We start from the raw sequence: 13,380 nt of genomic DNA, 5'->3' as shown, positions 1-13,380 counted from the left end.
TTTATTTCGGCTTCAATCATAAAACACAAATTCTATTGATATACAGGGGGACAGCCGGAACGAGAGATACAATGAAACAAAATAATAAAATTTAAGAATAATTAAATGACAATGACAAAATCATCATGAAAAATCCCGTTTCAATTTTTTTTTTTAATGGCGTTGGTTGGCGGACGTACATATGGGCCACCTGATGGTAAGTGGTCACCAGTGTACACTGGCTCACTCACCCTTCTAACCGGAACAATTTAATTTAATTTAATTTCAATTTCAGCAATAACAAAAAAATTGTTTAAATAAAATCATACATAAAACCACATACGATAGAAAGAGATAAAGACAAAGAGAGAAAGAGAAAGAAAGGTCTTCCGGGGGAATAACGCTTTTGTCCAAACGTAACGATTCTGCCAGTTCGCTCTACTGTAAACCGCGTAAGAGAACGTTCCAATAAGGGTGTCTTTGTCATTTTACCTGTACGAAGCCGGAACGAGCGGCTAGTTAAAAAGTGACGTAAAGATAGATAAGATTTTAAGCAATTCATCCAAACCATGTGCGATAAATATTATCATTATTAATTATAATCTTATATTAAACCTTAAAAGAACATATTTTTATAGGTTTATTTTGAAGTAATAGTATTTATGTTAATATTCCTTTTTACCATCAAAGTTAGCTTTAACGTCGGATCGGCTGCGACAAATAGCCGAAAGCACCGGTCCCGAAAATCAGGTTTACAATGCTAGACCGTATACCCTTGAATTGTAGGATTATAGTGAATTAAAAAAAGATTTTCTTAGTACAAAATGAACGATATATCCTTCGTTTTAACAGTTGTACATAATTTTATCTATTGGTCTGGTAATGAAGCCCCATTATTTCCTCATTCTAAAATTATCTTGAGATGGCAATCCAATACAATTGAAGGGAATTTTGGGGCAGAACTAAACGATCTACACCCCTATATCGGTCAGTAAAATGACAATGCGTATTCGGGCAAGAAAAAAGTAAGTGCAAAATTCCCTTCGATTGTGGTGGATTGAAATCCGAGTGAGGAAGTATAGAGTGCATATTTGTTTCCATATAAACACTTTGATATATCCTGTAAATATTTCTAGTCTCTTTTAAAATTGCCGCAGTGGCCGAAATCGATAAGAATGACATGATTATTGTTAACTAATCCGGTTATACGTCGGATTTACGCGGCCACGTCCGCTCCGTGATGATAGGAACCGTAATCTTCTCGAAACACGAAGAGCTTTTCCTACATAAATAATACGTGAAGCTATATTTGATAATAATAATATTTATTTATGTCTTATGTTTTAAATGATTACATTTTTTAATAGGACCTAGTTTTTACTCTAGGGTTAGTAACTCTTTTTTGAGGCAATGTATACGTTTTTACAACAGGATCCCAGAAAACGTTCAAAATTATTCAATTATAAAATTCAAAAGAATCGTTAAAGAGCGTTTGTGTGCTAAAGGATATTACAACACTAATGACTTTTTAGTTGACTGCACACCTTGGGAATGAAATGATTGCCTCCAGGCTGTTTCAAATAACTAAAATATAATTATCATTGTACATGGAAAATGGTTAAAAAAAAAAATATATATATCCCGCTGAGTTTCTTTCGCCGGCTCTTCTCAGGTCCGAGGTGCTAAATTCCGAACCGGTGGTAGATTTTTGACAATCAATAAGCAAGTGTAAACACTTCTATATTAAATAAAGATTTTTGACTTTGACTTTGACTTTAGAACGCTACTGAAAGTAAGTGAAGAAAACCTGTCTGACATAATAACAATAGATATCAAACATGATGTTACCCCTTTACCACTGTGCCCCTAAAACAGGATACTCAAATTTTAGGGGCCAGTGACCAGGGCCAGTGAGTGAGAGTAGACCAGTGAATAAATGCTAACATTTGTTCGTCTTATTTAATTAGGTTTAAAATTTTCTATTTAGATAGTAAAAGAGAAAAAAAATGTTTCTATATGGATGTGGGCGTGAGTATTTGCTTGTGTGTGTGTTTGTCACGTACAAAGATAATTTATAGTTAAGATAAATTGGCAGATTCTGCTCGCAAAAGGTGATGAGGAACATTAAAAGACTGTCGTGTATTGTGTTGTGTTACTGTTATTTATGTTATATGTTTTTAATTATAATGTATAACTAGCTGTTACCCGCGGCTTTGCTCGCGTACGATATGATGAAATTTCATGTTTCTAACTTCAAAAATGACGGATTTCCAGACTAACCTGTATAGGAAATGTCAAGCCCTATTTTACCTTTAGGCGTACAATATCAAGAAACGCTTAAATACGTATATACTCATTTTTAACCAGAGACACAAAAATAAAATTTCATGATACTAACTTCAAAAATGACGGACTTCTAGACAAACCTATATAAGAAATGTCAACCCCTATTAAACCCCTTAGAGGTAGAATATCTAGAAACACTTAAGTACGTATTTAAACCATTTTAATCAATATCCCAAAAATAAACTTTCATATTTTTAGCTTAATAAAATGACAACTTCCATAAAAATTTTTAACCCTTATTTCGGCCCTTTATGTTATTATAATATCTCTATAGCATTGCTCAATAAATACTATCTAACGAAAAAATAATTTATGAAATCTCTGATAGTACCGCAAACAAATGAAAAGATGAAAAAGAGGTTGTCTTTACAACGTCGGATTATTACAAAAATATTTTATAACATACCTACATACAATAGTATCAATGCTAATAAATTTACCTAATTGTAAGTCGACAATTGAGAGCCGAGATGGCCCAGTGGTTAGAACGCGTCCATCTTAACCGATGATTTCGGGTTCAAACCCAGGCAGGCACCACTGAATTTTCATGTGCTTAACTTGTGTTTATAATTCATCTCATGCTCGGCGGTGAAGGAAAACATCGTGAGGAAACCTGCATGTGTCTAATTTCAACGAAATTCTGCCACATATGTATTCCACCAACCCGCATTGGAGCAGCGTGGTGGAATATGCTCCAAACCTTCTCCTCAAAGGGAGAGGATGCCTTAGCCCAGCAGTGGGAAATTTACAGGTTGCTAATTTAAGTCGACAATGAAACAGTGAAACTGTGATATTTAAGTTAATCATACATTTGTTTGCAGAAGTCATACATTTTGTTTCGAGAGCAATAAATCGCCCCCACAATAACGTCGATACATATTTATTAATGCGGTACATCCATAATCGAACCCGCTATCGTATATTAACGCAATAAATAACGCACTTTAAAAAATTTACAATTTATTCAAGAGTAATGTCAAACTTGCGACGGTATTTGAGAGGAATGTCGTTAAAAAGAACAACATCGTAAAACATCAACATGACTCGGATACCAAAAGGGTTGTAAAGTACGCTTTTTAAACGTAAAATTTCGTCGGTAAAAATTATTTTCCAATCGACGTGAATGCAGAATGTTACGTTTGTTTTTTATTACAATTTTGTTTACTCGTGACTGTTATTCGATTGCCAGCGATTATGTCATGAACGTGAATCTTGTTAGCAATTATAAAATGTCACATACAAAAACTGGTAACATACCTGTATACTGGGATTGGAGAGATTTGAACAAAGTAACGCCTGTGAAAGATCAAATGAATTGTAATGCCTGCTGGGCGTTTAGTGCTATTGGTAAATATAAAATTAATTAAACAATTATTTCTATAATATTATCGCTAAGCATAGATATTGCCACTGAAAGGTTTTTTTTATGGTATATATTGGCAGACGAGCATATGGGACACCTGATGGTAACCGGCACTGTAAGAAATATGAACTATTCCTTACATCGCCAATGCGCCACCAATCTTGGAAACTAAGATGTTATGTCCCTTGTGTCTGTAGTTACACTGGCTCACTCACCCTTCAAACCGGGACACAACAATACAGAGTAATACTGATTGGCGATAGAATATCTGATGAGTGGGTGTTACCTACCCAGACGGGCTTGCACAAAGCCCTAACACCAAGTTTATATTAATATTAATCACTCCTCATAACACCACTTCGCCACAACTTTGAGAACTATCATGTTTTGTGCCTTGTGCCTGTAGTTACACTGGCTCACTCACTATTCAAACTTCAACAAAAAAATACTAAGTATTGATGTTTGGTGGTATATTATACAATGTGGTAACCAGACGGGTTTGCACAGCGCACTACCATCAAGTAATTATTAACCTTTATGAATATTTTAAAATGAATTTTTGTCCTAATTTCAAGTGTCTTATGCTTCCATTTCGATTAGCATAAGGCCGGTCCTGAAGTCTCAACGTCGACCTTTGACTTCAGATTCAGATATCTTTATTTATTTATTTTTCACACAGGATTTCTCCTTCAGTTACGTATCAGGATCCTTGGCAAACGCAGATTATACGGGTATAGATAACTTAGCTATACGAAAGGCAGTCCATCGAGGCAGGCACTTCCTACCACCAATCATAGTATAATTAACGCATAAAAGCTAGTTACTTGGCTGGTTGCTGGTTCGTCAGATCAATGTATTTATTTATTTACATTTATTTTCAGCAAATATTGAAAGCCATTTGATGATTTATAAGAATATGAGTGAATCTTTATCGGAACAGTTTTTAATGGATTGCGATGGACGTAACGTCGGTTGCAGTTCTTCAAGCATATTAAATACATTTTCGTGAGTTTTTTTGTTGTATTATAACTCATAGTTAGACATCATTACCATTATAAAACAACGCATGTTCTTTCACTCGACAAAATTTGACGTTTCTGGAAAAGATTTGCCGATATTTTTTTTATGATATCGGTAGGCGGACAAATAGGTCACCTGATGGTAAGTGGTCACTACCGCCCATAGACAATGGCGCTGTAAGAAATATTAACAATTCCTTACATCGCCAATGCGCCACGAACCTCGGCAACTAAGATGTTATGTCCCTTGTGCCTGTAGTTACACTGGCTCACTCACAATACTGAGTACTGCTGTTTGGCGGTAGAAGATCTGATGAGTGGGTGGTACCTACCCAGACGGGCTTGCACAAAGCCCTACCACCAAGTGATTACTCCAGGATATTTATACGTCAGAATTCATAGAACTTGTCAAGACCTAACGTATACGCATTAATTACTATAAGAAGAACACCGCTAACAATAAGTATTGCTGTTTGGCGGCAGAATATCTGATAACCGACTGGTATCTACCACTAAAAGAAACCACAAAAAAAATATACAGATAGTTTGCTTGCCTCATTCATATTAAATAATAATTGATCGTCTAATTTCCAACTCATTATGCAATAGTACCAAAAGACTATTTTACAAAATCCCCTATTATATTTGTATTTTAATTAATAGACTATAATTATAGTAATTGGTTTATGAGTATTTGAATAATTGAAATTAAATTAAACTTTAATTTTTTTGAATTAATATTTAATGAACGTAGGTTTTTGTGAATAGGCTATTTGACTGGTTTTTAAAATCCATTTTATATTATTTAGTAGAGGTTAAGAAACCCACTAAAAGTTGTTTTTTTTTTTAATTCTAGTACATATTTGCTGAAAAATATCAAATTAAAAATTCTATATTTAAATAGCGCGCGAAAACGCTACTTTGACAATATGGCGCTGCAATGGGGTCAGTGACGTCACTTGCCTGTATTGTAGTCTGTGGCACATATAATCCACATACAGTAGGCAAACAAGGTTAACAAGCAAGTGCCGTCATCATAAGCCCTATCAATCAGGAGAGTTTTGTGTCACGTGACAAACGTTTAAAAATTTTTGAATAAATTAATTATTCTTTTCAACTTTCGTTGATAAATAACCATTTTTAAACTCATAATATATACTGATTATAATAATTGACACTTTATTTTTCGCATTGTCAAAGCCTATTATCATTTTTATAATGTTACGGGATGCATATTTGAAGTGGGTGTGGATGGTTAAGTGTTAATCTCGAAAATCGGATCCTTAAATCCCAGTTGCATATATTGATATTGCATATTTGATATTGACTTATTGGTCTTAGTGTGCGTCCTGAGTGACGGTGCATGAAGTACCTCCAGCACAACGCAATCGTGTGCGCGCTGGTACAGACCGGCCAGGTAAAAGTGAATCAAACCCGTCGAATTTTGGTAGAGCCTATATTCTAACCATTAAAATAGATCAAAATTGTGATTCCGTGAGAACTTTTAAAATACTATAGTACTATATTTTGATACGTCTACACTTTCTGATGTTCCACGTACGTGATTTGCGATGAGTTTCGAATTTAATAAAAAAAAAATAATTAGTTAATATACGAGTATATGGCAATGTAAAGCATAATAATGCTTATTTTTAGCAATGCGCGTCAAAGTAGTCATTATCACACATTTCTCATGCAGTAAACAGTCAAGATGTTTGAAATGCCAATTTTCTCCTCAGCTCAGGCTCGGTTTCTCATTCGGCAATTCGAAATTTAACAAACTCCTTATGTATATAAATTCTACATTATAACAGTGTAGTAATTTTTTTTTTAACTTTTACCAGTTTTGATATAAATTATAATATAAAAACTGTCAGTTAGCTGGCTGGATAAGGGGAAGGATGATTTAAATTATTTATTTAGAACGGCCCAGTAGTCAAACACAGGCAAGAACCACTGAATTTTCATGTGCTTTATTTATGTTCGTAATTGATCTCGTGCGTTGTTAAGGAAAACATCGTGGGGAAACGTGCATGTGTTAGAAGAAAATCTACCTGATAAGTATCCACCAACCAGAATTGGAGCAGGATGTTAGGGTATGCTCCAAACCTTCTCCTTAAATGAGGAAAAGCCTAAAATAGCCTTAGAATATACAAACAGTGGGAGATTCACAAGTTGTTATTTTTAAACTATAATATTATAATTATCAGCAAAGCCATTTGATGTTATATACGAACAAACAAACTCGTTTTTGAGTTCGTCGGGTATTAAGCATAAAAAAATTCGTGTCCTTCGTTGGAGTACAAGTTTGCAACAACAGACAGCCAGACAGAGTTACTTTCGGATTTCGCTTGAAAAACTTTTTTGTACATAAATTCTACATTATAACGATGTAATTCTTTCTTCTGTTTTTCCTTAACAGCGAAAGGACCGTTGCTTAGTAATAAGATATTTATATACTTGCTTACTTCAATTAGTAGGGAGTGAATTACTGTTAAGAAACATCTTTGTAAATATTTAATCATGGCCAGTACCACTGTAAAATTCACGTGATTTATTTGTAATTAATACTCAGTCCATTATTTTATTTATACTGGTGACTGCCCGCGGCTTTGCCCTCTGTGAAGGGATGTTTTCTTTATGTTAGGTACATAGAAAGAAATATAAAGTAACTTATGCGCTATTCCAAAAGTTAATCTATCCCTGTGCCAAATTTTATTCAGAACCGTTCAGCCACCCAAACTTACACACCTTACACACCTCGACCTCCGTGGTCGAGTAGTGTGTACACCGGTTTTCATGGGTCACTCCGAGGTCCCGGGTTCGATTCCCGGCCGAGTCGATGTAGCAAAACTTCATTAGTTTTCTATGTTGTCTTGGGTCTGGGTGTTTGTGGTACCGTCGTTACTTCTGATTTCCATAACACAAGTGCTTTAGCTACTTAAATTGGGATCAGAGTAATGTATGTGATGTTGTCCAATATTTATTTATTATTTATTTATTTTATTTATTTTATTTATTTTTATGCGTAGTAGGCTAGTCTCTCTTGATATTAGTCGCCATGACCGAAATCGGTCGGATATATCATCATCATCATATCCAACTTTTATATAGTAGTATTTCCTTTCGATAACATACCAAACAACAACTCTACTCAAATTTTTAAACGTGTCTGAAATATGGATCAAGCTATATTTAAATTTATAACATTCGGATTGATTTCAGAACCATAGTTGAAAAACTAGGAGGCGTGCTTCGTGAAACTGACTATAAGCCATACCGAAAACGAATTTTGCCTTGTTCATGGGACCATAAGATTCCGGTAATACCGGTTGTCGGTTATAGGCGTGTACAAGCCGACGAGGTGGTCATGGCTCACTTCATTTACAAATATGGACCATTATCCGCTGGTGAGACATCGGTCTACTTATATTGGTTTTTTTTTTAGTATACCACATGATGGTCGTCCATTTATTTTTAGTTAATAGAATACACAAAAGAATAAAATCACAATATATATTATTTCACGCAACTCTTTGATATTGACACAAATTCAATGTTAAGCACATACAGAGCAATTTTTTTTATGGTGAAATATAAAATAAAGTCTTTATATAAAATAGAATCGAATCAATGTAAATTCCAATTTCAAATTTAGGAAAAAATAATAAAATCATGATAATATAACGATGTATACAATAGAAAAATAACTTCACATCAAATATTTTTCAAAAAGCTTACTGAACCGTTTACCTTATATCGTGCTGATATTGATCAAATGTCAAAAACACAATTTCCTATCGTTCCATGTACAGATCCGTTTTTAATAAATAATTCATAGTGATTTTAAAATGGGCTAACCAAAAATTTATATTGCCATAAAAATGTACATATTCATTATGTTTAAATATTATTTTACTAATCACACCTTACTCTGCAGGAATAAATTCGGCTTCAATGGCTGTATATAAAGGAGGTATTGACGAACCATCAGATGACATATGTTCACCGAAAGAGATGAATCACGCTGTCCTCATAGTTGGCTACAATGTTTACGGTATGATTTTTGCAACATTTTTCTAAATATATTTTATTTATGAATGATAATATGTTCAGAGAACAGAGTTGCAAAACTAGCCTTATTTGCAATGCATTAAAACCTTTTTTCTCGGTAATCCCTATCGGAAAAACTTTGAAAGTGATATATGTTGATGACCAACATTTATATAAAGTCTTTCCAGGTGGTGCAGGATGTTTACAGATAAATAAATTATTCATGTTACTCCAAATAATATATTACTTACTTGACTTAGAATTATGTTCACACTATCCTCTTGCCCATTTTTTTTATTTTGTTATCCAAGTGCACTTCACGACGTACCAGGAGAGAATTGCCCATTACTTTAATTCTTATAAACTTTATTTTTAGTCAAATCACAGGTATTTTAATTAATAAATTTTAAAGAGATTGTGATTTAAATTATAAACAATAGATTGATTACTTTAATCTCGAAGTAAATACGTTACGAATAATAACATATAGCATTTTATAAACATTTAAAATGTATTCGATGTAATTGAATTAAATTAAAAGCACCTTTACTTATACTTAATTATTCGCTTTTTGTTCCTATGCTTTCTATCTCATGATTATATCATTGACATCAGCATATTTATTAATACAACCCTAAGGGCACCTTCATATTTTTTTGCAATACATATTTTCATAAAAATTTTTAATGTTTTTTTTACGTAACTGATCCGCGTAAATTGTGAACCCTAATAATCAGTGCGGAACGAGACATTGTCCTGAACAGACATGAGACACTTTTATCCGCAAACATAGGGCAAACTGCGTGTGAGATTTCAGATGATTTAGATATATATATCAGGGGCGTCCAATCTAGCAAAGTCAACCATGTATATCCTCTCAAGCTTAAAACTTTTAAGGCATCACGTGACATAAGTAAAACTTCGTATGTGTGAAGAAAAAAAATTTAAAACCATCGACTTCGATGTTTTATTCTCACCCTACAAAAAAACCGTCACATAAGAAGGTGAAACGTCGAAATTGTTCGTTACAAAGAAATATAAATTATACTTAAAGAATACCAAAAAAATAAATAAAGAGCTTAGTTAATCAAATATATCGTACACGCGCCACACACTAAGAGGGAGTTGCAAAATAGAGGGAAGACGGTATGCCATAAGGGAACTTCATATAATTTGCCATCACGACATAGAAGTCAGTCCGTCAGTCAGTCATCATAAATATCATCTGCAAGTGGTCTTCCCACCAGAAAATAGCTCATATATCAAGCTTGCTCATTCTTTATTCTAGCTCTGTTAACGATAATAAAAATAAAATTGAAATCTATACCATCAGTGGCGCTGGACATTTTTTTTTTTATGTCATAGGTGGCAAACGAGCAGGAGGCTCACCTGATGGAAAGTGACTACCACCGCCCATGACATGAAATTTCTTACTCATCCATAAAGTGACGGATTTGGGGGAGCTAGACCCAGCTGAGGATAGGTTTTAGCAAAGTGAATATTAAAAAATGTAAAATTATATATCACTTTAGATACTAAAGGTTAAAATACAGGCAGTGTCCTCTGAACTTGCTCAAGTGCTTGAGCTCCCTATATCAATCCTGCACTACATCTTTATACCGAAATAGACCTAAATCATTAACTTTTTGTTTCAGTCGATCCCGACACAGGGAAGAGTGTTCCTTATTGGATAATTAAGAACTCATGGGGTACAAATTGGGGTGCCAAAGGATATTACTACTTGGTTCGCGGTCGCAACGCTTGCGGTATCGCTAGCGATTTATCTTTTAGCTTTGTTAATTAACATTTAATTAATTGACAAATTTAATTACACAATAGATTAACAAATTGGCTGTCATAATTGAATTGCCACAATTGTATATTTTCTACTGTATATATATATAAATGTAACTTTAGTCATAAAATACAATGTAATATAAACTAAAATTTATGAATGTATTTGTAAATGTATTTATAAAACTGGCAAAATGTTTAAATAAGAACTGTTATTTTTTTTTATTAATTTATTTAAAATTGTTATCATTATCTTATTAATAAAAATAAGCATTTTAAATTACCACATCTCCTCATAGCATTGGTACAAGGAACAAACAAACCTGTTACACCCGTTACTCGACCGCTTAGTCAGTAACTCTTTCGTGGAGCAATGTATACGGTTCTACAACAGGATCCCAGAAAGCGTTCAAAATACCTCTGTTGCCGAATTAAAAAAAATAATTAAATAACGCTTCTATGCGAAAGGTAAGTTTAATACGATCAGTGAGTTCATGGTTGACAGCACACCTTGGGAATGAAACGATAGCTTCCTGGTAATTTCTTTTGATATTGGATATTTGTAAATAATCACAAATTGACAAAAAAAAAGACTCTTTTTTTATGATATCGGCAGGCGGACGAGCAAATAGGTCACCTGATGGTAAGTGGTCACAGACAATGGCGCTGTAAGAAATATTAACAATTCCTTACATCACCAATGCGCCACCAACCTCGGGAACTAAGATGTTATGTCCCTTGTGCGTGTAGTTACACTGGCTCACTCACCCTTCAAACCGGAACACAACAATACTGAGTACTGCTGTTTGGCGGTAGAATATCTGATGAGTGGGTGGTACCTACCCAGACGGGCTTGCACAAAGCAGACTCCACCACCAAGTAGACTCGCTGAGTTTCTTTCACCGGTTCTTCTCAGGTCAGGGTATTTTCTTTTCTGATTATATTATATGACAATCAATAAGTAAGTGTAATGCTTCTTTATTGAATAAAGGAATTTGATTTGATTTGATTAGTATATGAACATCACACTAAAGATAAATTAAATTTTAATATTTTATAACCTGAAAGTAAATAAGAAATTCATTTATATAACATCCTTTACTTCTCACAAAACAAAACTATAATTTTATTACATCGAGATATTTGGTTTAAACTTGTGTTACGTGTACTTTAAATATTTAAAAAAATATCGTATATATTAATCGGACACTTCACGATCGTGTACTACAATGAGTTTCGTCTTTGTTCTTCAAGAACACTGTTCTACTGATCGTAAAAGATTTTCATAAAACTTGTCTATGCCTAAAGAGAAAAGTATCAGGTTTTTGGGCGTTGACCAAATTACTAACATCTAAACTGTGTAGGCGACAGGAAAACTTGTCTCCGTCTATCCATTAACGAAGTTATCTATTGTCAATACTTGTCATTTCTATTTTGTATCTTTTGTAGTTATTTACAGATATATACAAATTCTAATATAATAACATGAGAAACGTAACAGATAGATATATTATGTTCATTATGAAATATTATTGAGAGGTAAATTTATAGGTTGTTAATGTTTCACTTTACAGTGGTTTATTTTTTCAGCATATTAATAACCTTTAGTGATTTTACTTGATGTTTTTAAACATATAATATATTATTACGACCGTACTATTTTATAATACCTCAATTATTCAAAATCTAGTTCCAGAAAGTACAATAATCTTTAGACGCGTAAACTAACATAGGTCATATCTCATAAAACTTAAAGCTGTGTTTTATTTGTTCCACTATAAGTGCGTATGTACTATATGTATGTAATGTACTTCGAACTCGTGAAAATTCTTTATTTAATCTACACGATTCCAGAACGTCTACGTCTCGATGCTAATTAATAGTGATATTTTATTAGTGACTTTACTTTCGAAAGCGAGAGTGAATAGTTATCTGTGATACATAGGATATGGAGGACCTCGAATCAAGCGAAGACCTTGGACCTCTGTGAACCATCGCCCACAAGCTCGTACCAATATACTCTAATCTTAAAGTATGCCAATAAAATAACAGCTTTTTGGATCCCACGGAATAAAATGCCCTATTATCCCATCTCGGTCGGTGGGTGTAGTAAATAGCCGACTAAGGGGGTTTTGTTAAACGCTTCTATCAGTCGAATACGGAAGGTATAGAAACAATTCACCAAACAAGCTTTCCTAATTAGTTTGTGTCAGAAGACCTGCCGTAACGAGACTTTTTGTAATTATTTCCACACAAAATGAGTATTCACATTTCTAGCCCAGAACTTCAGTCACATCTCGCTATGCTTCTATAATTTCGCTTCTTGATTATGATTGGCCAAGTTGGATCGCTTTATAATAACAATAATATGTACAAAATAATTTACTAGTCCAAAAAAATCAATACCTGCAAGTTTGATGTGTCCCAAATAAAGGTTCCATTCAATTACCAAGTTAGATTCCAAAGCCCAACACTGGTTTTCAATGGTACCCTTTGTGTCTGTGACGGGCTGTCAAAAATACTAATGAATTAATTAGCAACTGCCAAATTTAGAGAATCTCGTAAAATTAAATAAAGATAAATTCTAATTGAAAAATTCAAATAAAATGACAATGATTATATCTGTTCTGTACATAAAACCAAGACATTTTTATATGATAACTTATTAAATATATTGTAATGCCATTCAAAGTTTTCTAATAAAAAAGTCAATTTATTGAAGTAGAACAATTCCACACCTTCCTTCCCTTCTAATTCGCTCGAAGTCGTTTGAAATATGTAAAAAAGTTTATAACAAAGTTTTGGGATCGTTTTGAGACGACTGAT

The 13,380-nt window shown here is 33.6% G+C and overlaps 1 protein-coding gene across 1 annotated transcript; it reads left to right on the top strand.

Moving 5' to 3' along the window:
* Nucleotides 1–3,432: 3,432 nt before the first annotated feature.
* Nucleotides 3,433–10,653, top strand: LOC113398481 (putative cysteine proteinase CG12163). Its single transcript, XM_026637234.2, has 5 exons — nt 3,433–3,672; nt 4,570–4,693; nt 7,933–8,117; nt 8,648–8,764; nt 10,416–10,653. Exons 1-5 carry the CDS (start codon nt 3,456–3,458, stop codon nt 10,562–10,564), a joined length of 792 nt encoding a protein of 263 aa, XP_026493019.2. The 5' UTR covers nt 3,433–3,455; the 3' UTR covers nt 10,565–10,653.
* The last annotated feature ends 2,727 nt before the right edge of the window (nt 10,654–13,380 follow it).

Source organism: Vanessa tameamea, chromosome 12 (assembly GCF_037043105.1).
Source record: "Vanessa tameamea isolate UH-Manoa-2023 chromosome 12, ilVanTame1 primary haplotype, whole genome shotgun sequence".
NCBI lineage: Eukaryota > Metazoa > Arthropoda > Insecta > Lepidoptera > Nymphalidae > Vanessa > Vanessa tameamea.
The sequence above is the reverse complement of the archived record's forward strand: the minus strand, read 5'-3'. Positions and strand labels throughout refer to the sequence as shown.